The sequence below is a fragment of the Mustela putorius genome, unplaced genomic scaffold (assembly GCF_011764305.1).
Source record: "Mustela putorius furo isolate JIRA1106 unplaced genomic scaffold, ASM1176430v1.1 tig00000253_pilon_pilon_pilon, whole genome shotgun sequence".
Lineage (NCBI taxonomy): Eukaryota > Metazoa > Chordata > Mammalia > Carnivora > Mustelidae > Mustela > Mustela putorius.
The window spans coordinates 6831301-6854587 of NW_025421329.1; the positions used below are offsets into that span (position 1 = coordinate 6831301).

Genomic DNA, 23287 nt, shown 5'->3' on the forward strand with positions numbered 1-23287 from the left:
TAGAAAAGAAATACTTGCAGCCCAAGTCTCAAGAGTAGATGAAACTATCAGGATCAGCACAGGACAAAATTGGTAGACGTTGGAAGGGAGCAAAATATGTGCCTGAAATTTACACACACACACACACACTGTACCAAGTAGTCCATCTTCCTGAATCAAGTTTCAGAGGAATGATGATCCATGTAAGAGATAGTAAGATGCACAGATTACAAATGGAATGTGCCCCTAGCAAGGGTGCTATGAATCTGAGCCATAAAGCTGCCGCCTCCACAGTCCCGTGTAATGTCACCTAAGCACTCTGCCTTGCATGACTTGCTGCAGGCTGCCGCAGATTAGAGCTATCGATCGCTCCCTGCAGAAGGGTCTCGCTGTGCTGTGCGAAAGGAAGGTAAATGGCAGAGACAGACAGCTTCAGTATTGATTAGTTCTAGCGGGGGGGCTGCGCTTCCAAATGAGGGTCAGCACTCCTTCACACCACCTAGGAGAGTTACTCTGCTTTGCATCAGGGCACAGAGAGATAGGGGAACCGGGCCAAATGCCAGTCTCAAGGCCACCTTCTCTCCTGTTAGCCGGTCACAATACCTCTCAGAGAAGCCAAAGAGGCCACGTGAAATCTCAGGTTAAAAAAAAAAAAAATCATGGCAACTGAAGCCTAGGATGGGCATGATGCACCACTGTTGCAGAGAGCTGCCAGAGGCCACATCAAAAAACTGTCAAAGCAATGTGTACGCAGCTTCAAAAATGTCCCTCTAATATCTGAGAGGTTCACCAAAGCCAGAAGGACAGCTCTTGCTACAAAAGATAAAAACCTTTTCCCCACTAAGAGTTGACCACTCCCCCACTTATGGTTGATCATTTAAAAAAAAAAGGGGAGGGGGGTGCCCAAGCAGACATTCCACGTAAAGAAATTTCAATAATATAAATGATTCTCAAAAGATTTTCATGGAGACAAACTTCTATAGGCACAAAAACATAATCTCATCTCAAAAGTCAAGTAAAATTATGAGATCCATCATAGTTCATGATTCTCAAAAGTAATGTAATATTAAATAAAAGATTAATAAGGACAGATTAAAATGAAAATAAGGTACCCAAAGAAGTCAAGCTAAGAACAAAATGTAACCTTTAAATGTATGTTTCTGTGGACATGGAGGCACAGTGAACTCAACTTTACTGCTTTTGTGATTAAATTCTTTGGCCTAAGCAGTCATTATTTAAATCACTTCTCTCTTTTTGGTATCCATTATAAGTCATTTCCGCTTATGCAGGCATAAAGACATCTTATGGTGTAATTAAATAAATGGTGCTAGAGTCTATTTTCCCTTAATTAGAAATTCCTTAAAATGTTTGCATTTCAGATTTTAATTTAAATAACCCCTACTGAGTTCTTATTATGTTGGATGCAGGAAGACTGAAAGGCAAGTGAGACCAATCTTTGCCTTCAAGAAGCGTGCTCTCCAGCTGAGAGAGCAGGTGCATCAGAATGGACCTTGCCCTGTGTGGTCAGCAACACAGCCACTGTGGAAGACAGCAGAGAGGTCCATTGGCCTCCTGCCCTCCCTGCATAGATAGGTAGCTGCTCCCCTCTGCAGGTGGATGCTCTTCCCTTGAATCTTGGGACCTGCCTTGGCCAATAGTTCTGGGACTTCCAAGGTTGAACTGTGAAACCTGATGCCTTCTACCTGGGTGTCTAGGAGCCCAGAGTAGCCACTCTCGGTTACTTTGCTGTGAAAAGACCCAAGCTAGCTAGATGGGGAGGCTGCTGAATCACCCAGCTAAGCCCAGTCAACCCACAGCCCCATGGGAGGTCCTCTCTCTACCATCTCTCCGTTAAAAAACCTCTGCACTTGGGGCAACTGGGTGGCTCAGCCGGTTAGAGTGTCTGACTCTTGGTTTCAGCTCGGGTCACAATCTCCTCAGTCATGGGATGGAGACCTGAGTGGGCTCTGCACTCAGCAGGGAGTCTGCTTGGGGTTCTCGGCTTCTGCCCCTCCCCTAACTTGTGCTGCAGCACTCACTCTTAAATAAATAAATAAATTTTAAAAACTCTGCACAAGTCTTCAGACTTTATCTTGCAGGTTTCCAAAGTGGGAGGTGACAAGACAATGCTCAGATATCTATTTATATGTATTTTTTGTATCTAAAATTATGAAGAATATTCATGTTTACCGAGACTTAACACCTGGCTCCCTTCTTGTTCTAGCTCCATCATCTATTAGACGGTCCAGGGTCAGGACCAGTCCCAAGGGTGAGACAAGGGGTGGGGGAGGGGACTCCCTCATTCACTCTTAACACCTTGTGATGTATCGCTGTTTACGTGACCCTTTATACTGAAGTTCTGAATTTTATTATCTTATAAATGGGACCACCTTTCAAATACATTGTACTGAAGCAGGTCATGACCATGAAAATCTTTCGTACCATACAAACATTTGTTCTTGATCTCACAGGAAAGTTCTTATTAAAGCTCTTCAACATAAAGATGAATTACTCATCTTTTTCATAGAAGGACAAATGTTCTAAATTTGGTGACTGCTTCTGTAATGACAAGGGGCTGAATTTATTCATTCATTTAACAAGTATTTATTGAACAAATGTTTATTCTGTGGCAGGTGCTGAGGCTGCATCCAGGGTTGGATGGAAAGCGCCACTGGAAAGCACCAGCCTGGGCAGCATCCTGGCCAGTGTCTGCTGCTGCCCTTGTGATGCCCACAGTTAAATATTTCAACTATCACCTTTAGAGCCATCAAGGAACAAAACAGACAAAAAATCCCTGCCATTATGCAGGGGGTACAAAATGAGTACAATGAGTAAGTGACTTATACAGTAGCTTAGTGGATGATGAAGTCTGTGGAGAAAATAAAGGGTGCAGGTGTGCTGCGGGAGAAGGTGGGCAGGTATGTGCAGGTGTGGGGCCACTATGCCCCCCAGAGGCTAGAGGCACAAGAGAGGGAATGAGGGAAGAAGCCCAGTAGACATCTGGGGAAGAGTGGTTTAGGCAGAGGGCACAGAGCATTCGGGCCTTGCTGGCAGGACTCAGGCCTTGACTCTGAGTGAGGTGGGGGGCCACTGGAGGCTGTGGATAGGACAGTGACATGACCTGACCCACATTTTAGTAGGCTGGCTCTGGCTGCTGGGCTGACTGTCCTCCTGGGCAGAGGCAGGACGGGAAGCAGGAAACAAAGCCAGGAGGCTATGGTTGGTCAACAGTACATCCTTAGCCATTATTCTAGGAAAAATGACCCTACCTTTCCCTCAAAGTAACATTCTGACATTGAGAGAGTCACTGCTTATAAAGGAAATATGTCATAGAGAGAAGATCTTGACAAGAAATGCTGGAAAATGATGCCTTCAGCCTGGGAGTTTACTGTTGAAGATGGTTTGTTTCCAGAAAGCCCTCTGTTCTGTACTACCAAAAACCTCACAATTTCATGAGCTGTGTCTAACTTTCCCAAGGAAGACCTGACTGCATTTTCAATCTCTTTGTTGAAAAATATAATCAACAACTAATTTGACCTCATGGAAGGTGGAAATCTCCTGTCAAATGCCAATACATATCTTCACAGAATGAGTGGCTAAGACTGAGCGTCAGTAGGCCAAGACAATGATCTTTTGCTCCCCAAGGCCTATGTATCTTTGCAAGTTTTGTTTACAGCTATAAAACCAAGTATTAAAACAAACTGAGTTTAGAGGGACTCCTCAGAATCCCTGAATCACAGAACTATTATAAAATCAAAGTTATAAAAATAACATTTAATCCCATTGCTCTTACTAAAATACTATTTATATCTTAATAAAAGTAAAATAATTTTATACTATTAAATATAAAGATAATTCAAATTATTATTCATTTCATCTTCAGCACATCCTTTCAAATTCTCATTTGAGTATAATGTCATAAAATATTATAGTAGAACCTGTGCATACTTTAAAATAAATCAATATGCATATGGTTCAATGGCATGATTACAAGTTTCCTTCCTTCATTTCTCCCTCCCTCCCCTCCCTTCCTTTCTTTCTCTCTCCTTTCCTTCCTTCCTTCCTGTCTTTTGATGGGATATGTAGTAAGAAAAAGATGAGAGATGACAGAGTTAGAAGTAGGTTCAAGGTGGGTATCCTCAGCCACTGAAGGGAGGACCGTTCAGGCTGACCACCACCCTTTGCTCTGCGATGGACTGAGTAGTGGCTGTCTAGGTTGACAATGAAAGGTTGCTCACCAAGAACCTCAAATACTGAAAACTGCCTCCGCACCCTGGAATAAGGCTATGGGCATTTATGTAATCAATTCTAATCAGCTTATGGCCATCTTTCTGTAAAAGAGGCAAAAAAAAAAAAACACCTGCAATTTCTGGCCCCGAGTTGTAGATGGCATCCATATGAAGAGATACGCAAAACTATGTGAACAGTTTGAAGATGCTACCAGAAATAAGCTTTCCCCTCAGAGCTCCCATGACCTTCTGATTTTCTGTGTTCAGTGACTCCACAAATACACACTGGGCACTAACTGCAGGTCTCTCCTAGAGCAAGGGTCACATTCCAGCCTCTGTCACAGTCACAACTGCCGTATTGGCTGGGAAGCCTCTTAAGGGCAAGGCCACTCATCTCTGCGTCCTACAGCGCTTGCCACAGCCACACCACCAGCGTGGGTGGAGGGAGGAACATGGAGTAACCAGGTGCGAGCGGCAGTCTGGACCTGACTTGCTCTCCTCTGCTGGGAGCATGGGGTGGCTGCTCTTGGATATAAAGAATATGCAGGTGCGGGCCCTCCTCTCCTAGCAGTTTGCCCATGCAACATGCATGCATTTCTCCTGCCAGGTCTCATCCTGGCCTTTAGGGGTGGGGGAGATAGCTCTCATGCCCTTTATATACTAGTAAGAGAAAGAGGCATTAAGTAAGCGATAAATGCTGAGGAGGACACTGGTGAGACTGCCCGAGGGCATGCTGACAGAAAACTTTCTGATGAGTGACTGCTGAGCAGAGACCTAAGGGAAGGGAAAGGGTGAACTGTGCAGATGTTGTGGGGAGCAGGGATAATTCCTTGCACAGTGTGCAGTTCCTGAGGCTGGAATATGTTTGTGGATCCTTGTAAGGATTCCGGATTTTTCTGTGGGTGAAGTAACTGGAGAGTTCTGAGTTCTGGCATGCTCTGATTTCTATTTCAGGAGGAGAGCTCTGGCTACTGGAGAGTATTCCACGGAGAGCAGAGAAGCAGGGAGACTGCTAGAAGGCTGCCACACTGGCCCACGAAGGGGGTGCCTGGACCAGGGCGGGGTGATGGGGAGGTAAGAAACAGCAACATTTCCATTATGTTGTGTGGATTAATTTTATGTGTGTGTGTGTGTGTATGTGTGTGTGTGTATGAATGGAATGAATATATATATTCATTCCATAAATCCTAATAATAATCTGTCTGTGAGGGATTATGGTCCTCATTTTAGAGTTAAGGAAACTGCCAGAGGTAAAGATACTTGTTCAAAGCCAAAGAACCAGTTATTATTTAAAATAAAATTGAAACTACCCAACAGACGTCTGTCTGAGGCTGGCTACCATACATCACCTGCTAATCTGAGCACTATGACTGCAAGACACACCTTACACTTTATTGGGTGCTTGTCGGAAAATTGCTGCTGAGGACAGATGAGAGAGAATGTCCTCAGAGGCTTCTCAGTGAAAACAGAAGCTTGGAGGGTCCCCTGCCACTGTGTCACTGGTAACTGCCTCACAGGAGATCTAGACAAAGGGTTTAAGGTGCTTTCAAGTGGCTTTGGGGGGGGGCGGGGGGGGCAAGGAAGTTTGCTCTCCTTTATGATCCGTAGTAGTTAAAACAGTGGTCAATAAATGAAACAAGATGGGATTGGGAGGGAGACAAACCATAAGTGACTCTTAATCTCACAAAACAAACTGAGGGTTGCCGGGGGGAGGGGGTTTGGGAGAAGGGGGTGGGATTATGGACATTGGGGAGGGTATGTGCTTTGGTGAGTGCTGTGAAGTGTGTAAACCTGGTGATTCACAGACCTGTACCCCTGGGGATAAAAATATATGTTTATAAAAAATAAAAAATTAAAAAAAAAAAAAAAGATGGCAAAAAAAAAAAAACAAAAAAAAAACAAAAAAACAAAAACAAAAACAGTGGTCAATATGACAACCCACTGAGTAAATTGGGGGGCCCCTAGTTCATGTCGCTGGAGCAGCTCTGGGACCCCAAAAACACAGCTGATCTGCTCCCTTATCTAATCTTTACCGCCTAACATGTGATACCTGGGGCTAATGAATCCAGAGAAAGGAGAAAAGGAGCAATGAAAAGATTAAGTAAATTTATCTCAGAGGATGCCAATATATTAGAAGGTAAGAATGTCCATTCTGACCTGATGTGAGTTAAAACCAACACTAAGAGAAGCCTGAAATTCTACAGAAAGTGGACTTTATGTGAAGTGTTTCTGCACAACTATAGAGAGAGACATTTGCTTGACAAAATTAGACTGTATAAATACAGAAATAATCTTCATGCAGATAAGTTAAATGCTGGTTTCTGATACAGACCTCTGGTGTGCATCTATGTTGTTATATGCATAGAATGTTTATCCTGTTAGGCCTAAATTCTATTTTCCCAAATTAATGAGAAGACAGTATTTCTAAGACATTCTAAAGAGGCTCTTCTTTATTTAAAGGAGTCAAAAATCCTGTGAAAATACCCGGTAAAGTTAAAGCTCATTTACATTTCTTCTCATATTCATATTAAGATTGGTTTCTTGGTAGTATAAATGTAATTTCAATTCATTTAATTTTAATCCTTTAATTCTGAATATATGAAGGAAACACACATCCTATATATATATATATATATATATATATATATATATATATTTTTTTTTTTTTTTTTTATCACAGTGAAACTGAACTCTCACCAGGAAAATATAATGTGAGGACAATTTTCATCTTCTTCTGGGAGAACATTATGGTTCTGGGATGTTAAAGGCAGAACATAATGATAAGTAGCAGCAGCTCCCCCCATCAATTCCACGCCTTCTTTAAATTCCACTGAGGATGGCAGTTTGGATGGAGACCCCAAAATCTATTCTGTCCATCTGTTTTATTATTCTTAGAACAACTGTCAAAAGTTGCCCAGGGATCAAGTTGCAAACACACTAATTTGCCTTTGAAAAGTAGGCCCTGGGGGAATTCTGGAACTCTGCTTATAAATTCAGAATCCCATCAGCTAGTGAGCCTGCCTACCCTTTGTGGAGGTATGAGACTTGCACTTCCAGGCACACATCTGCCTCAAAGCCAGGATGCACTGATATACTTATATCCCACTTCATAGGCAAATGAAGGGAAAACCAAAGGGGTTTGGCATCTTAAGGGCTGGCTTGTCCCATGACAAGCAGACCCTCAGTTTTTAGAAGGCAGCCCCTTCACTGATCACTCATGGATTAACACCAAAGCTTTGTATTGGAGAGTTTAAATGAGGGCACGGCAGAGGGACACAAATTCTGTACTCTTGTATGTCCTAGGACCAAATTAGCAAGACTGAAAACTGAACTTAAGTGTTAGAAGAAATCAGCTGGAGATAAGCATCATAAGCCTCTAAGTATTGTATTTACTTCATTTTTGTGACTCTGAAAAAAGTGACAAGATCATCTGGACATACATAATATCCGATGTGGGTTTGTAAGTAATGAGGAGCAGCGTCCAAGGTGGTGTCTATTTAAAATACCGTGGCATTTTGGAAACATGCCACTCAGTTGGAAACTAAAGCAGTTGTGTACTTCTCAAGTTGGCTAGGTTAAAGGCATGTGCAAAATACAACGTAAACATTAAAATGAATCTTCACTCCCTAGTGGCTTGCTCACTGGACACCTGATCACAGGGGTGGGAGGGGAAGCGGAAGAGAAGAGGGGCGGGCATTAGCACTGATCCTCAGAGCTCCCATCCTTCCTGGCCCCCGGCCCCACTGGTTTCAATATATTGAGTCTCAGAGAATAAAGTCAAATACTTTCAAAGCACAGGACCCCAGGAACATATTTAAAGCATGACATTCAAAGTACAAATTTTAGAGTTTGGTAAAACTCGACATTAGTAAACTAGAAAAAACACCCTTTGGAAGCTAACAATGATGGCATTTGGCTTGCACTCACCCACAGGTTACCAAAAAAAGTATTCTGCTTTGATTAAAAAATTTACTTGAGTGTGTTGCAAATTACTAGCTCAGAAACCTGCAGGGAGCTCGCTGTATACACTAAGGCAGACGGGCACAGAAGGGATCACCATTTGGACTTGCCTGCTTTGTCCTTCTTTGGCTTTGCACAATCTCTTATTATAATAAGGCATGTATTATCCTTTTTGGAGATTTGAATAACAGAAAGTCTCACTTTCAAATATATTGCTTATAATCCCAGAGTCTACTAAATGTTCTGCGGATGCTGTTTATGGCATTATGCTCCTTTCAAAATGGGACTGATAATTAGTAAACTGAAATTTGATTAATGTTGGATTAAGAGGTTCTGATGTCTCGCTGCAATGTGTTATTTCAGTCTGTGGGCACTGGAAGAGACTGTCCTTAGAAAACTTGCTTCTTTCCCCTTTCCAAAATGGGAAGATTAATTTAAAACCCTGATTTTTTTTTTTTTTTAAGAATTCAGTTTCATTCAACAGTTTGAAATGTAGGATTCAGTTTTTTCCTCACTTTTTTGTTTTCTCACTTTGAAGCTGGAGCCAATGAATTAACTATTTGAGACAGAACAAAATAAACTAGAAATAAAAGTCTTCCTCCAAAAATGCCAAGGGTGAGCCCTTCCTGGTTATGGCAGAGTAACCTGGCATAGATAAATCATTCAGACAGTCTCAGCTCTTACTAGATTCAAGTACAGAATTTTGAAAATTATGATGAACCTATCTGAAAACAAAGGACCTGTTGGCTATAAACGTAGAAGCTTGTGAAAATGACAAGATAATATCTGAAGGAAAAATTTTAAATTAATACTGCAGTATGCTCTTTAAAGTTCAGGTTAGGGCTACCTCTTTCTGTTTCGCCAGGATTATAAAAAGGACTATTAATTTTCAGAAGTTTTCTGTGCTCCATGGCCAAAAGACTCTATGTTTCTTCCTCGCCTTGTTTTTAAATTCATAATCTTGTTTGCCTATTACTGAAGAGTGTGGGAGAATCAGGAATAATGAGTTCCCTTTGAAGCTGTGTCATTCCCAAAGTAACCATCTGAATGCTAAAGAAATATTGCCATTTATGGAATGACCTTTTGCTCTTTGAATATTCAGACATGAACAAATGTTAAATGCCTAGAAATTGTAGCAGCACTATGGAAAAAGGTACGTAGGGTCAGCAAATACCCTCTTGCATGCTTTTGACATGATGACCATTTCCACTTTTCTAACAGCTTTCTAATAGCAAAATGTATTTGGGAACAACAGTGGAATTTGTGTCATCATGACCAAATGATTACGGTGCAAACTGGAGATTCTTCTGGGGCCCAGCAGGCTTCTGGTCCCTATGGAAACGAAACCTCAGATATTGTCCTCCACTCAGCTGGAGGACGGAGCGAGGGAGGCTTTTGTGCTTGGTGAGATTTCTTCCACAACCTTCCAGCACCAGACCCTAGTGCTTCCTCTCTACTCTTTTCTAATTGAGATGCAAATTAATCTCTCTGGCTGATTACACTTCCCTTAAAGCTACTGACAAATGCAGCTGTAACCAGAGTTTGCGGACTTTCCAACAAGTGACTTCAGCTGTCAGTATTTGCATGTGCAGCCAGGGCCCAGCCTGCTCCAGGTCTCAGACATGCGGAAAGCTTCCCTTAGGCATTGCAGGCGTTTTATTTACGTGTATAAAATTTACATACAATTAAGAATGTTAAAAAAAAAGAAAAAAAAAAAACCCACAACTACATCCCTAGGATTTGGAAATCTACTTTTCATGGTTCTCCGGAAGATTCCATTAATTTTGAGACCAACTATAAAGTCACCATTCTAATTGTCAGGATTTTCACATGATGTTCTTCAATACCTTTTTAGGGTGGTGATGAATGGATTATTACTTTGAATGCAAAGGAATTCAAAATATGCACAAAACACTATCATTCACTAAAAAGAAAAATACACATGGAATCCAGTTTTTCAGTAAAAATTCTAACACTTTTCTCTTGAATACTATCATGTATGTATTTTTGCCAATATGGTTTGCTCAAAAACTAGTTACTGAGTACCCGCTATGAGCCATGTGTTCTTCTGAGTGTTGGGGATATGGGTGTAAACTTAAGCACGCAGAAGTGGAATAAAAGGGATTTTTGAGGATATATCTATATAAACCTACACAGGTATTCTCTTTGTAGAGCCATATTTCTTGGATAAATGAGGTTTTCAATTTTGAAAAAATTCAGTTTTGTAAAATAATGATTTGTTTTTGTTTCTGTGTACCAATTTTTTTTTCTTTTATCAAATCAATCTCTCTCCCTCCCTCTCTTTCTTCACAGTCAGAGTCATAATGTACCAGGAGGTATATGAGACAGAGATATCAACCAAATGGAGACAAGGTCCCTATTGGCAGCTCGTAGTATAATCAAAAGACAGAAGAGGATAGAGGGAGGCCCTGTCTGGCAGAGAGAGTGTCAGAAGCCTAGATGGCTGTTGGGGGGCAGGGTGGGGGGATTAATGATCTGTGCCATAGGAGAGACACAAAGGGAGTGTTTGGGGTCAGCGGAGCTCACCCTAGGTCCTGCTGTAGGAAGGAGCACAGGCCTGTGAAGAACTGGCTCTGAGACACTGTGACCCCACAGCCACGGAACTGAGAGGGGCAGAACAGAAAGTTATTTCCCTAATCACGCTGCCACCAGCCTGGTTTCTGCACAGATTGTGAGATTTACACTAACTTTTCTGCAAGGGATGGTCTTTTGTCTCATAGTGATAAGTCACTTTATAGCAAAGAAGTGCAAAATGGCTTCTTGGTCCCCCTTCTTGAAGACTTTCCCCACACCATGTGCTTCTTGCAGGCCCCATCAGGCACGAAGGTGGGGGTCAGCCCCAACTACAGGGAGCCATGCCTTAACAAGGAGGAGTGCATGCCACATGTCACGGAGGGAAGACAGTCTCCAACCTTTAACACCTGTGATGGGAAAAAAGAAGTACTTCCAGAGACCTAAGTCCACAGCTGTGTGGTTCCAGTTCTGACAACAGAGGTTTAAAACTCCAGCCTAGTGATGTAATAAACATCAGGGTGACACTTACGGATTCCTCACCAAAGATGAGGCACCGTGCTACCTGCTTGGCCCATCCTGAAGACAGAAGCCAGCTGGGCTTGGGGGGTGCTGCCTGCCACCAGGCCTCAGCACTGGGCCACATGTGGACCGGGCGAGCTATGGTGACGGGGGGAGCACACAGCCTATAAGGAGACTGACTGCTGCCAGCAAGAAAGGCGGCCCGGTGGGGTCAGAAGCTCTATTTCTTGAAGAGAAGTCAGAATCCTAAATTTCTGAAAATGTAAAATCTCCTGATTTTTCAATGAGGCTGACAAACTCAATCTTGGAGGCCAAGTGCAGTTCAAACAAAACCCATCTGGGGGCTGGATTCAGCCTGCAGGCAGCTGGTTTGTCGGCTCTGGTTTTTGAACACTGGCTTTCAACTAAAAGCTGCTTTCTGGTTGCCTCTGTTTATTGGTCCCAGTTCTGTAGCATTGTCTCCTTTTTAAAAAACCCACATGCTCCTGAAACAACTTCTTGTTTTAGTGGCTCCCTGAGACCTCTAGATGCAGTGGTTACGATCTATGTGGACATGGTCCAGGTTGGTCAAGGTCTCTCCTGATAGTGTGGGCCCCGGAGCAGCGCCATGTTCACAGTGCAGTCTGAGGCAGCAGGAGCAGAGGGACCATGCCTTTGTTTCTGTGACCCGCACCTCAGGTGTCTCAGGCTGTGGTCCGAGAGAACACTGGTAGGCCACTGCATCACCTCTGAGGTCAAGTCTGTGCTTAAGCAAAATCCTCAGATATTTCCCGGGGACTGCTGTCATGCCCCATCATCCCCATCCTGTACACACACAGCTGATCATCTAACAGGCGCATGGCATTAGTCTACCCTGCTAAATCTCACCTTGTTGGTTTAGGTCTCCAAGTCTCATCTTTTGATATAATCCCAGTTTCTTATTTTGCCTTGTATCAACTGAGTTAACCCTCTTAGCTTTCTGACAAATGGTATTTTGATAAACATGTGTCTAGACTTCTGTGAGAGTTACTGATAAAAAAGTTGTTGCATGGCAGAAGGGTAGGACAAAGTTGTGGTGCCCACACAGTACCAGAGACACAAAGGCCCAGTCGACTAGTGGTCCATGAATTAATGCACTGCATGTTTGGCCAGAGTGAAGTCACCCAACTCCCAGGGCCCAGATTTCTCTCTCCCATTTGCCAGATGACTGTAATACTTTATCTTGTGTTTTACTGAAATTAATATTTTATATTTAAAAGCTTTCTCTAGGGGCTGCTGGGTGGCTCAGTCTGTTAAGTGTCTGACTTTGGCAGGTGGGGTCAAGCTCCCTGCTCAGTGGGGAGTCTGCTTCTCCTTCTCCTCCCTGCTTATGCTCTATCTCTGTCTGTCTCTCTCAAATAAATAAAATCTTAAAATAAATAAATAAATAGTTTTCTCTACTCTCTAAAAATAGTAATTTTATCAAACACCATGAGTATATTTGGGGATATTTTGTTCTTTGTATACTCATTCTTTTCTGAAGGCTCAGAAGCTATTTAATAATCTAGTCTAACATTTTACAAGGGGTCCATGCAACATTTCAAAATTCATCCATATAGTCCTATTTGAAAATAAGGAAAACATTTTCCTGTTTTCAGTTCGGGTGCATCCTTTACTTTACTTGATTTCTCAAAAGAAAAAAAATAGTTCTCATGGATATGAGACCATTGTTGGAAATTTGTTCTACAACTAGACATATACTGGCCTTAAAGGCTGGACCTTACTTTCAGGGCCCAGTTATTTTTTCCTTTTTTTCCCTTCTTACTGTGTTCTCAGTGATTTGAGTTTTCATCAGACACTTTTCAGACTCTTTTCTGTCTCTTGCCATATGAAGATGATGGGAGGACAAGTGGGGTAAAGGTTAACAGGGCACGCTTCTGTCAGGGCAGCGTGGCACTCCTGTTTCAGTACTGATGCACCGGTGTTAAATATGCACTCATCGGAACCCACGCTGGCACTTACACAGGCTGCTCTTCTGTGCTTCCCCTTCTCTCTCAGAGACAGTTTAAGCCTCACAATAAAAAAAAATCTCTCATTTCTTACTCCCTTTTATAGTCTCAACCCACCCATCGGAATGTGCCATTCCTTGACCTGAACCCTACTTTCTGAAACGTGCTTCCCAAGCGTCAAGGTACAGGTCTACTTGCTTTTCTCCTGCTCTTACATGAAATCTAGTAAAAAGTCATTACCTTCTGCAATATTCAAAGTCACAAATCTCATCTTTCAAACTGCTAAGGAACAGATCTAAAGCAAGAGTTTCCCTCCTTTGCTTCCTCTGTCTTCTGAGAAGAGGATATTGTTACCTACCCCAAATTTCTCGTACACTTGTTGCCTTTAGTAGAATGTATGGGGGAGCTGATACCGGGTGGTGCAAATCCCTTCACAATGACATTTTGCCTTTGGGCCTCTTTAGAAGTGTGGCTTGGGAAAGCACGTCTATGCCCTCCCATCTGGGGCATGATTCCATTCTGATGGCGGCTCTTAATTCTGGCCCCCTCCCATGCTTTTCCCATTCTCAAGCACTTCCATCGCACCCAGGAGTGTCATCTTTTTCTCGGAGCTGTTATCATATGATATGTTTGCTTATTTTCTTGAGGTAATTCAGTTCTAGCTCCTATCATACTCAATGCTTTGGATGAAGACATGGGACTGCTAGAATCAGCTATGGAGAAGACCCTTCAGGAAGGTGTGTCCTGCTTGACCACTCTGCTGAAGGTAACCCTTCATTTCTCTGCTCCTCGCTTTTCTATGACACTGTTCTCTCCTTTTCCTCTGCCTCCCTCTCTACCTCTACCTCCTCCTCCTAAGCCTACTCCTCAAACATGATGCTCCGGCAAGGTCTGTCCCTGACTGTCTTCTCACGACCCTCCATTCCCCAGCAAATCTAGCAGGCCCCATTCTTAGTCTAGCAGTTTTACACAGGAATCCCATCCATCCCCCTGCCATTCCCATTCATTGCCTTAGATCAGGCCCTCCCCTTCTCTCAGAACTCCTCCCACTGCCCCTTTAATGCCTCCATCACCTCTACCCCCACCCCCACCGTGTGTGTGTGTGTGTGTGTGTGTGTGTGTGTGTCCTCTCTGCCATGTGGAAGCTTCTGTGGTTCTCAGATGTGATGTGCATTTTTAGAGCAAAACAGCAAATACTGACCCATCACTTGGAATATCTTATTCATATTTCCACTCGTTCTGCATGGCAAAATAAACTAGATGGCACTGTCTGACTCCTTTTCATAAACTTTTCTTGAGGAGATAGAACCAAATAGAGGAAATTAAAGATCTTCCCAGGAAAATGAACCAAAGATCCTACCAGAAAAGTAAGAAACAGAATTGTTACAGCTTTAGGGAGAGAGGCCACTTCTGAAGGTGTATAAATTGAGACCAGAACTTAGCAATGGTATTAGGAAGTCAAGAGTCTAAGGGAGAAGCTAGAGTATTATCAACTATATCCATTAATTGAAAATGAAACTAAATTTCACTTAAGGAAGAGGTACAAAATTAGTTTTCCTTAGGCAGCTCAGTTCTCTCCATCAAATGCTGATAGTTCCAGAGAGGAGAGATGGCAAATGCCACTGTGGCTATTGTTCTATTGAAGTGGACGTTGATTTTAAAAAGCCACCATCTGTTTGATTCAGGGTGAGCTCCTCCTAACAAGCACGCTGCACATCATGTGGCAATCTTGTCCCTGAAACAAGTTAGCTGAGGAGGAGAATGAGAGAGCCTTGGTTCTGACGATCTGGGGAATTTCTACCAGCCGAGCATGATTTGATTTTGGAATCTTTAGTTGGCTTGGGAACTGTAAACATAACATGTGGCAAGCTTCCCATTTACAACACTCTAGGCATGGGACTGGCCCCCTGATTGCCCACGAGGGATAGAAAAAGCAGATGGCAGGTGAGTTGTCCCTTGTCACTCAGAAGAGCAGTGGCCACGGGACAAGGGCTCCACTTGACAGATTTGATTTAGCCTGCTGAGGAAGTTACCAGAAAACCCAGGAAGGACAAAGGGGCTGGACTGAACTGTTACCGAGGGTGCTTTCCAAACACATCCCTACTGTATTCACTTTTTTTTTTTTTTGATCATGTATGACAATAGTATATTCTTCAGTCTTCTGTGAGCCGTCACTACACAGTTCCAACTGTTTGATCATTTAGCCAAGGGTACCCCAAACAAGAACTCCATTGATATTGATTCTCCATTGATATTGATTTACTGCTCAAAAAGATTGCAGAGAAGCAAATCTGTTCTAACAATGTGCCCACTCCTCTGTTTCATAAATGTTTTATTTTCTTGAACATTACTGAACAAACTTGATATGTTTACTGCTCACATTTTTACTCCGAGTTAAATATTGAATTGCAACTGACACTATTTTAGGGCACTGAAGTGTTGGTCATTAGGTGGGGAGGGCACAAGAGATGCAAACTACCTCCTTTGGCTCTTTTCTTTATTTGTCATCAGGCTCAATGGTTGGCTATCTATGGTCAATACAGAAAAAACAAGCACTCCTCTCTAAAGGACTGAAAGAAGGTTTGAACTAAACAATGTGTCCTTTGTTCATACAATAGTAATTCTGATACCTGAGTGACATTTGGATGCCGTGAACAGTTTGGCAATGTTCTATTTAACAACGTGACCTCAATATTAGAAAGAAAATGGGGATACAAGGTTGCCCATATAATGACTGGTGTTGACAAATAAATTTCCCATTCTTTGTCAGCATTCATTACTATACCTAATATCTCAGGGTAACAGGTAAGAGCAATGCTTTCTCAGAAATGTGGTCTCATATATGAATTGTGTCTTCTAGGGCCACGCATGCAAGATGCTTCATTCCTTACTAGGTCTTGGTTCATATGCCAATAAAATGTTGCCCGGGTATACTGTCAGGCTTTAGGAAAGGAAAAAAAATCTAATATATTTCATGGGGGGAAAAGCTCATACTGGGGGTAGAGGGAGGGTTTGGAATGGGTTCCAGGGAGGCCTTCATGGGCATGTGACCTGAGCAGCTGCACAGTGCTCGCAATGGGCCCTGCTTGGTTTAATACTCTGCTGTTGCTCTCTTGAAGTTCTTAATAATTTTATCTTTGATCTTGTGTCTTGCAATTGAAGTCTGATGAGGCAATGGAGCATGCATAGAGGAAATGTACAGAACATGTGCTCTGCTGATTCCTTGTATATAAGTCTTAAGCAGAGGCCCAAGGACAGGGCTATGGTAGAGCCACAATGCCTGGAAGGTCAGAGAGACTCAGAGAGAGCACACGGGGAAGACTGAGTAGGTGGGGAAAGAGACTATCCTGAGAGGCCATACTCTACCTGAACCAGAACTTGCTATGAGCACAGAAAGAAAGCAGCGTTGTCCTAAGAAAGAAGAATAACCAAGAAATCCTATATATCCTTACTTGTGTTACTTCCCTGTGTTAGCCAACAACTCACTCTGAAAATGATGACAGAGAAGGAGAGGGAAAAACAGGGGACTCACAGTTCCGTTTCCTGTCAGTCCTTTCTTACTCATCAGTAAACTGAAGTAAGAGTCCTGGTACAATATGTACGTACGAAGAATAAGATAAAAACAGGTAAGTTAGTTTGTGTGGTGTTTTCATTGTTAAGAACAGAAATATCCATGTATGAGTTACAAAATATGAGCTGTGTCATTGTGGTGATTCCATATATGAGTTAAATGCTTTTTATTTGTCTATTAAACAACATAAGGACTGATAAAACTAATGCTAATAACCTAAATTTTTAGTATTTCTTGACTTAAAGTAACAGTAATAAGCAAATAAAAAACACCATGACAAGCTGAGAGAAAAAGCACAAAAGAATGGAAAAAGCTTCACACTGTAGCATGTTTAAAGGCACTTTCCTTACTTTTTGAACAAGGGGCCCCATATTTTCATTCTCTTCTGGGACCCCTAGGTCCTAGTCCTGGTTTTAGATGTGTCTTCTTAGCCCTTGGGGGGACCTACAGAGGCTTGAGATAGTTGCCCCTGGCATCAAGCAGCCTTGATGCTGGGCTAATTTTAGAACTTTCAAGGTGGGCCATGAGGTGACAGGGTTGGGGAAGCTTGGCTTCCTCAGGAATCACCCAGAAAACCACCTCTGCTGGAAGCTTGGTTTTATGTCTGTCTGTACCCTGATGGGCCTGACCACGCATTAAATGCTAAAAAGCCCAACTTTCCCACTTGAGGACACTCAGACTCCTGTTCTTGCTATGGTGCAGGCGGCCTGGAACGCCATCCCAACTCCCTGGGGACAGCTTCCCTGTCATCCCTCCAACTCAGCCTAGCTGCTTTCTCTGCAGAGAGCCTCTTCCCTGGCCCTGTTTTACCCACACCTTCTATTTAGTTGCTTTATACAACGTTATTCGTTTGTGTATCTTCTCTGAAGTATAGGGCAAAAACCCTGTTTGCCTTGCTCCCTTGTGTATCCCAAGCTCCTGGTGCTCAGTCCACACTGTTTGTTTGCTAAATGAGAATGCAAGAAGACACCTGTGATTAGGATGTGTTAGGTTATTCAGTGTTTTTCAAAATTCAGATCTAAGGCTTATCTCAATGAAGCAGCAAATTCCAGACATCAGCTGCTACACAATTATTTAAAAAGTGTAAAAATTATTCATTATTAATGTTCTAAAGAACAACAACAACAAAAAAATCCCCAAACCCCACTCTTCCTTTTTCTTTTTTTGCCCTACTTTTCTCAACTTTTCTTCTTATTATACTCTGGTTTCTGGCCTACATGAGCACTTTTGCAGGTAGAAATTAAATAATAGAGTAGTTCAGTGATTGCAAAGTTTTCCCTACTGATAACATCTTTATAAAAATTGTTTTAAGTAATTTATTTGAACAGCATGCATTGAATCTTCTCAAGGTATAAGATAAAAGAAAAATACTTAAATTTTTATAATATCGACATGATAGGTTTTGTTACTTTCCCTTTCTTAATTTCTATACCAAGTTGAACTCTGAGATGTCAACCTGGTTACTTCACGAGTCCCGGAGAATACAGTATTTACTCACCCACATTAGTATAAGTAGCCCTGGCTGGCATCCACATCAGTCCAATGTGGTTTGTCAAAAAGTTTTCAAGTGATGCTGAATCTTATCCTTTGAACTTGTAACAATATTGTTTTCCCTGAACCTGATTATTCTGGTGCTATATTCATTCTTATTTGAGAAAGCAGTGTCGAACAAAATAACAAAGCATGTCCTTTGTAATGAGAAGCTTGATAAGTGGGGAAGGTGACGTGACAGAAATCACAATGGACTTCTAGAAAGCAGAATTCTCTCATTTGCAGATGATTTTTCCTTGCCTTGGTCCAACATACTTGACTGATGAGTGTCCAGCTCATCCTCGTTGACATGCAAACTGACAAGCCAACTGCTGAATAGGTCTTTCTCATTTCTGCCAAGAACCTCTTTCAAGCATTTGTGAAATAAAACCCCCATGCTGAAGGCTGAATTGACATCCGCTCTAAGAGTAAAACTAGAGTGCTGCGGATATCACTTCGAAGAATGCCATCTCCCAAACATGTACCACCGGCCTGGACAAAGCGCGAGGGAGCATGCAGAAGGGAATAATGCTGCCCTGGCCCCCAGGGAGGGACCAGATGGGACCTAATAGCTCTTTTCTACTACTAATTTCTATGATAATTCCAAGTTGCCACATGGCATATGTATTTTTTTTAATCTAAAGACAGAATATCAGTCAATGCAGTGACCAGGATTTTAATGAAAGGTATTTTTCATGAACTGTATCTATTCACACATGAGATTTCTCACCTACCCTCACCCCCACCCTTTAGCAACATCCCCTACGGTTGGAGTGGAAAAAGTATAGAGAGAAGTCGAACACTTGTTTATACTCATTGTCAATAATAATTAGAAACAAAAGAGATTCCAAGTTTTACTAGGAGGTCAGATGCCTTTTGTAGTAATTCTATGAAGTCACCTTAATTTCTTTTTCTTATAGTCAGACATTGTGCCTGGACTTAAAGATTAAAGTGTGCCAACTGACGTCTGAGAAAAAAATTGCAAAAGTGAAATTTCTTCTGGTTTTAGAGAGAGGATCAAGAGTTGGTGAAGATATGGGAAAAATTACAAAAAGACTTTTAGCCATTCTCACTGACAAGTTCCAGTGCAACTTCACTGAGGATGCCTTTCCCTGTCCCCGCAGCCAGGTGCAATTGACCCCTCCTCTGACCTCCTAGGAGTCCATTTCAACTTCAGGTGGCACTTGTCCCACTCTTTGACAGATTAGAATCATTTCATTTGCTGTTGGTTTTGGGTAGGCATTCTGGGTGACCCCACTACAGTTTCCTCAGCATCCCACCTTCTACACTTCAGACTGCAACCCAAAGGGATAGGTAGCAGGGAACCTGACCTCAGGCAAAACACTGAGAAGGGATGAGCCTCTCTTGACGGTCACAGACCGTCTTAGCACAGACTTATTTGTCTACAGTATGAAAATAAAGTCTTTTGGAGTTTGGTGAAGCACAATATTATTATATTTAATATAAATTAACAGATGGTATAAAGATCACACGATGTTATTTTCAACACGCACTGAAAAAACATTCTCTCTTCCCTCTTCAACCCAGTGAATACTCACCTCTCATGACAAACTGCTGGAAATCAGGATTCTGGCATGGTTAATAGCTTACATGCTCAAAGCAAAAAGATACAAGCTCTGGTAGAGTGGGATGAGGCACTTCACGGCCCTGCTGGCATTGATGCATGTGGCACATATAAGGCTTGGCAGCAGCTTTCCACTCACTATGGCTCCATCAAACAGAGGCCCAAAAAACGGAACCTGTTGATTCAAAACAGAAAAACACTTACTTTTTCAATACCAGTAAAAGTCAAACCAAAGACACGAGAACAACTGGTTGATGTGTCAGACCTGTCATGACCACCTAGACTATCACCCACGGAAGTGATGCTAACCTTAGCAGGGTACAGGGCTTTCAAATCAAGCAACACAGGTCTGCTCCACAATACTCCTCTACCTTGAACTCTTCAGCAAAACTTCTCATGACAATTATCACTAGGTTATTCTTTATTTCCCTTATGTTGCCACTTACAGAAATAGCATTATTCTTTCTAGGTGCCTACATTGTGTGGATTATGCACACTATACAGCCGTGTCTCACTGTGCACCTCCTAGTCTTGCATCCTCCTAGCCTTGCATCCTTCTAAAACCAGTTTGGAATTGGCAATATTTCTGCATGGATCCTGGTGTGTACATCAGGCCTCTTAAAGGAGATGATGACTATCATGTTAACAACTATAAGATCCTACTTATAGTCCTCATTCTTGAATCTTCCTTCCTCTGCTTCTACGATAACTGTGTTATCTTCATTTCTTTTCTGCTTCCTTTTTAGAGGCTTGACTTTCCTTCACTGGACCCACTTTTACTACTGGGGCAAGCCACAAAGTTCTGGTGCCTGTCCTTTCTCACTCTCACTCTTTTTTTTCCTCCATTAGAAATTCATCGACTCCATTTATTAATATGGAGAATGTCAGTTCCATGAGGTCAAGGACTAGGTCTGCCTTGTAACCCTTGTATTTATTCACTCTCTCACTTGTTTATTCATTTATTCAAAAATATTTATTATGTGAAAGACATTGTTCTAGTCACCATTTCTATTTCTGTTGTGTTCTATTCACACAAAAGTGAATAATGAAATTCTTTATTTCATTGACCTTACAATTTATTGGAGGTGTGAGAGAATAAACAGTATAAATACATAAAATATGTATTAGGTAGAAAAGCACTAAGGTGAAAAATAAAAGCAAGGAAGAGCAATAGGACTCTTTCTGAGGGGATAAGTCCTCCAATTTTAGAACATATGGCCAGAGAGGGCTTCAAAGATAAGATCACATTTCAGTAAAAGCTTGACAGGAATGAGGGAATGAACCTCATATTATGAGGACATCTGATGGAAGAGAATTCCAGGCCAAGGAACAGCAAATACCTAGCCCTATGGTGGGAGTGTAACTGCTATGGTTAGGAAATAGCAAGCAAGCCAGAGAGGCTGGAGCTGAGTGAGCAAGAAAAAGAACAAAAGGCAATAAAGTTGGGAAAGCTAATAAGAAGGGCCTTAAAGGATTCTGGATTTCTGCTCTGAGCAAGATAAAAGCCTTCTGAGGGTTTAGGAAAGTGGGAGATCTGATCTCACCTACATTTCAAAAGTATGTTCTGGCTGTTGTGTTGGGAAAATTGCAAAAAGCAAGCATTATGGAAACCAGTTAGGGAGTTGGTGAATGATCCAGGCAAGAGAGGGCGATGGCTTGGATCAGAATGGAGGCAGAAGTGGTAGGTGTCTGGATATAGTCTGAAGGCAGACAGGATTTGCTGAGGATTACTAATGAAGTGACTGAGAAAAAGAGGCATTAAGGTTGATGCCACGGTTTACGCCCAGCAACTCGAAGTTTGGAGCCACCTTTTCCTGAAGTGAAGACTAAAAGGGAGGGTCACCAGTTCAATTTTAAATATGCTAAGTGTGAGATGCCTATTAGATATCGGTGTTGATGTATGGGGGTGGCAAATCAGGTGACAGGTCAGGCTGGAAGTCAAGGGAGATGCTCCTGTTGGAGATTCATAAGAGTTACAGATGGTGTTTACAGCCATGAGACTGGATGATCAGATGAGCAAGAAAAGAGGTTCAAGGATTAATCTCATGCCCCTTCAATGTTTATAGAGGTTGGAGACATGAGGAAGAATTAGCAAAGAAGACTAGGGAGGAGTTGTTGGAGATGGTAGAGAGAAACCTCCACTGTACCTGGCACACAGCTGGAAAGCAAATACTGGTTTAATGGGTGAAATTATTATTATTTTAAATAATTTAAATTATTTAATAAATGCAGGTCTCCAGCAAGGTCTTTTAATTTGTGTCAAAGGCTATTTATTTGTGGAATATCTCTTCTGTGGTTAGCACTGGGAGAGGGGCTGGAGATACAATGGTAAACAGAAGACTGTCTCTGCTCAAAGGAGTGGATGTGAGGAACTGGGATAACGGATCTATGAACTAACATCCTTCAACAAAGACGTAAAAGTGCTCGCTTCGGCAGCACATATACTAAACAAAGACATAAAAATCTCTTACAAATTTTTGGCAAATTAAATCCAGAAATATATTTAAAAGACACTGTATCTTGATCAAATCATATTTTGCATAAAAAACCAAGGTTGGTCTAACAATCATAAATCCACTAGTGCAATTTATTACATTAATAAAATAAAGAAGAAAAACCGTATGGCCTTCTTGATAGATACAGAAAAAGCACACATAAAATTCCTCTCTCATTTGTGATTAAAAAAAAATTCCCAGCAAACTGGGAATAGAAGAGAACTTCCTCAATTTGATGAACTCTTTAAGGAAAAAAAAATTGTAACATAATTAATGGTGAAATAATAAATGTTTTCCACTTAAGATATGAAAAGGCAAGGATGTCTATGTCACCTTTTCTATTCAACATATCCTAATCATTACAATAAAGAAAATAAAAGAAAGGAAGTAAAAAGAGAGGAATATAAAGATTAGAATCAAGTTATTTTTATTTACAGATAACATTATTATGTACATGAGAAAGGACTTTAACTAGAACTGGATTTAGAACACAAAGGAATTTAACTAGAACTGGATTTTGAAAGGTCTACAGGATACAATATACACTCCAAATCAATTACACTTCTGAATGTTAGCCACCACCAACTGGAAAATGACATTTACAAATACTGTTCATAATAGCATCAAAAACATCAAGTGCCTAGAAATAAATTTGACAAAGGACACACACACACACAACCAAACATGACCGAGGTAAATTAGAGACAACCTAAGAAATGGAAAGATGTACAATGTTCATGGATAGGAAGTTTCCATACTATTAAGATATCAAGTCTGCTGAAATGGAACAAGAGATTCAGCACAAACCAAATAAAAATTCTACCAAGCTGTTTTTATAGATATAGATAAGCTCATTCTAAATTTATATTAAAATGAAAAAACTTAAGTTAGCCAAGGCAATAAGATTTATATTACTT

The 23287-nt window shown here is 41.6% G+C and overlaps 1 protein-coding gene across 8 annotated transcripts in view; it reads right to left on the bottom strand.

Moving 5' to 3' along the window:
* Window positions 1-23287, bottom strand: part of RALGAPA2 (Ral GTPase activating protein catalytic subunit alpha 2) — a 322083-nt gene that overhangs the window by 63171 nt on the left and 235625 nt on the right. For 7 of the 8 annotated variants that reach the window (XM_045078460.1, XM_045078458.1, XM_045078459.1 and 4 more), the window contains one exon: window positions 19923-20050. In XM_045078460.1, coding sequence (XP_044934395.1) covers window positions 19923-20050 — 128 coding nt within the window. Of the gene's footprint in view, window positions 1-19849; window positions 20051-23287 lie in introns of all 8 variants that reach the window. The other variant, XM_045078461.1, reaches the window with a different exon arrangement.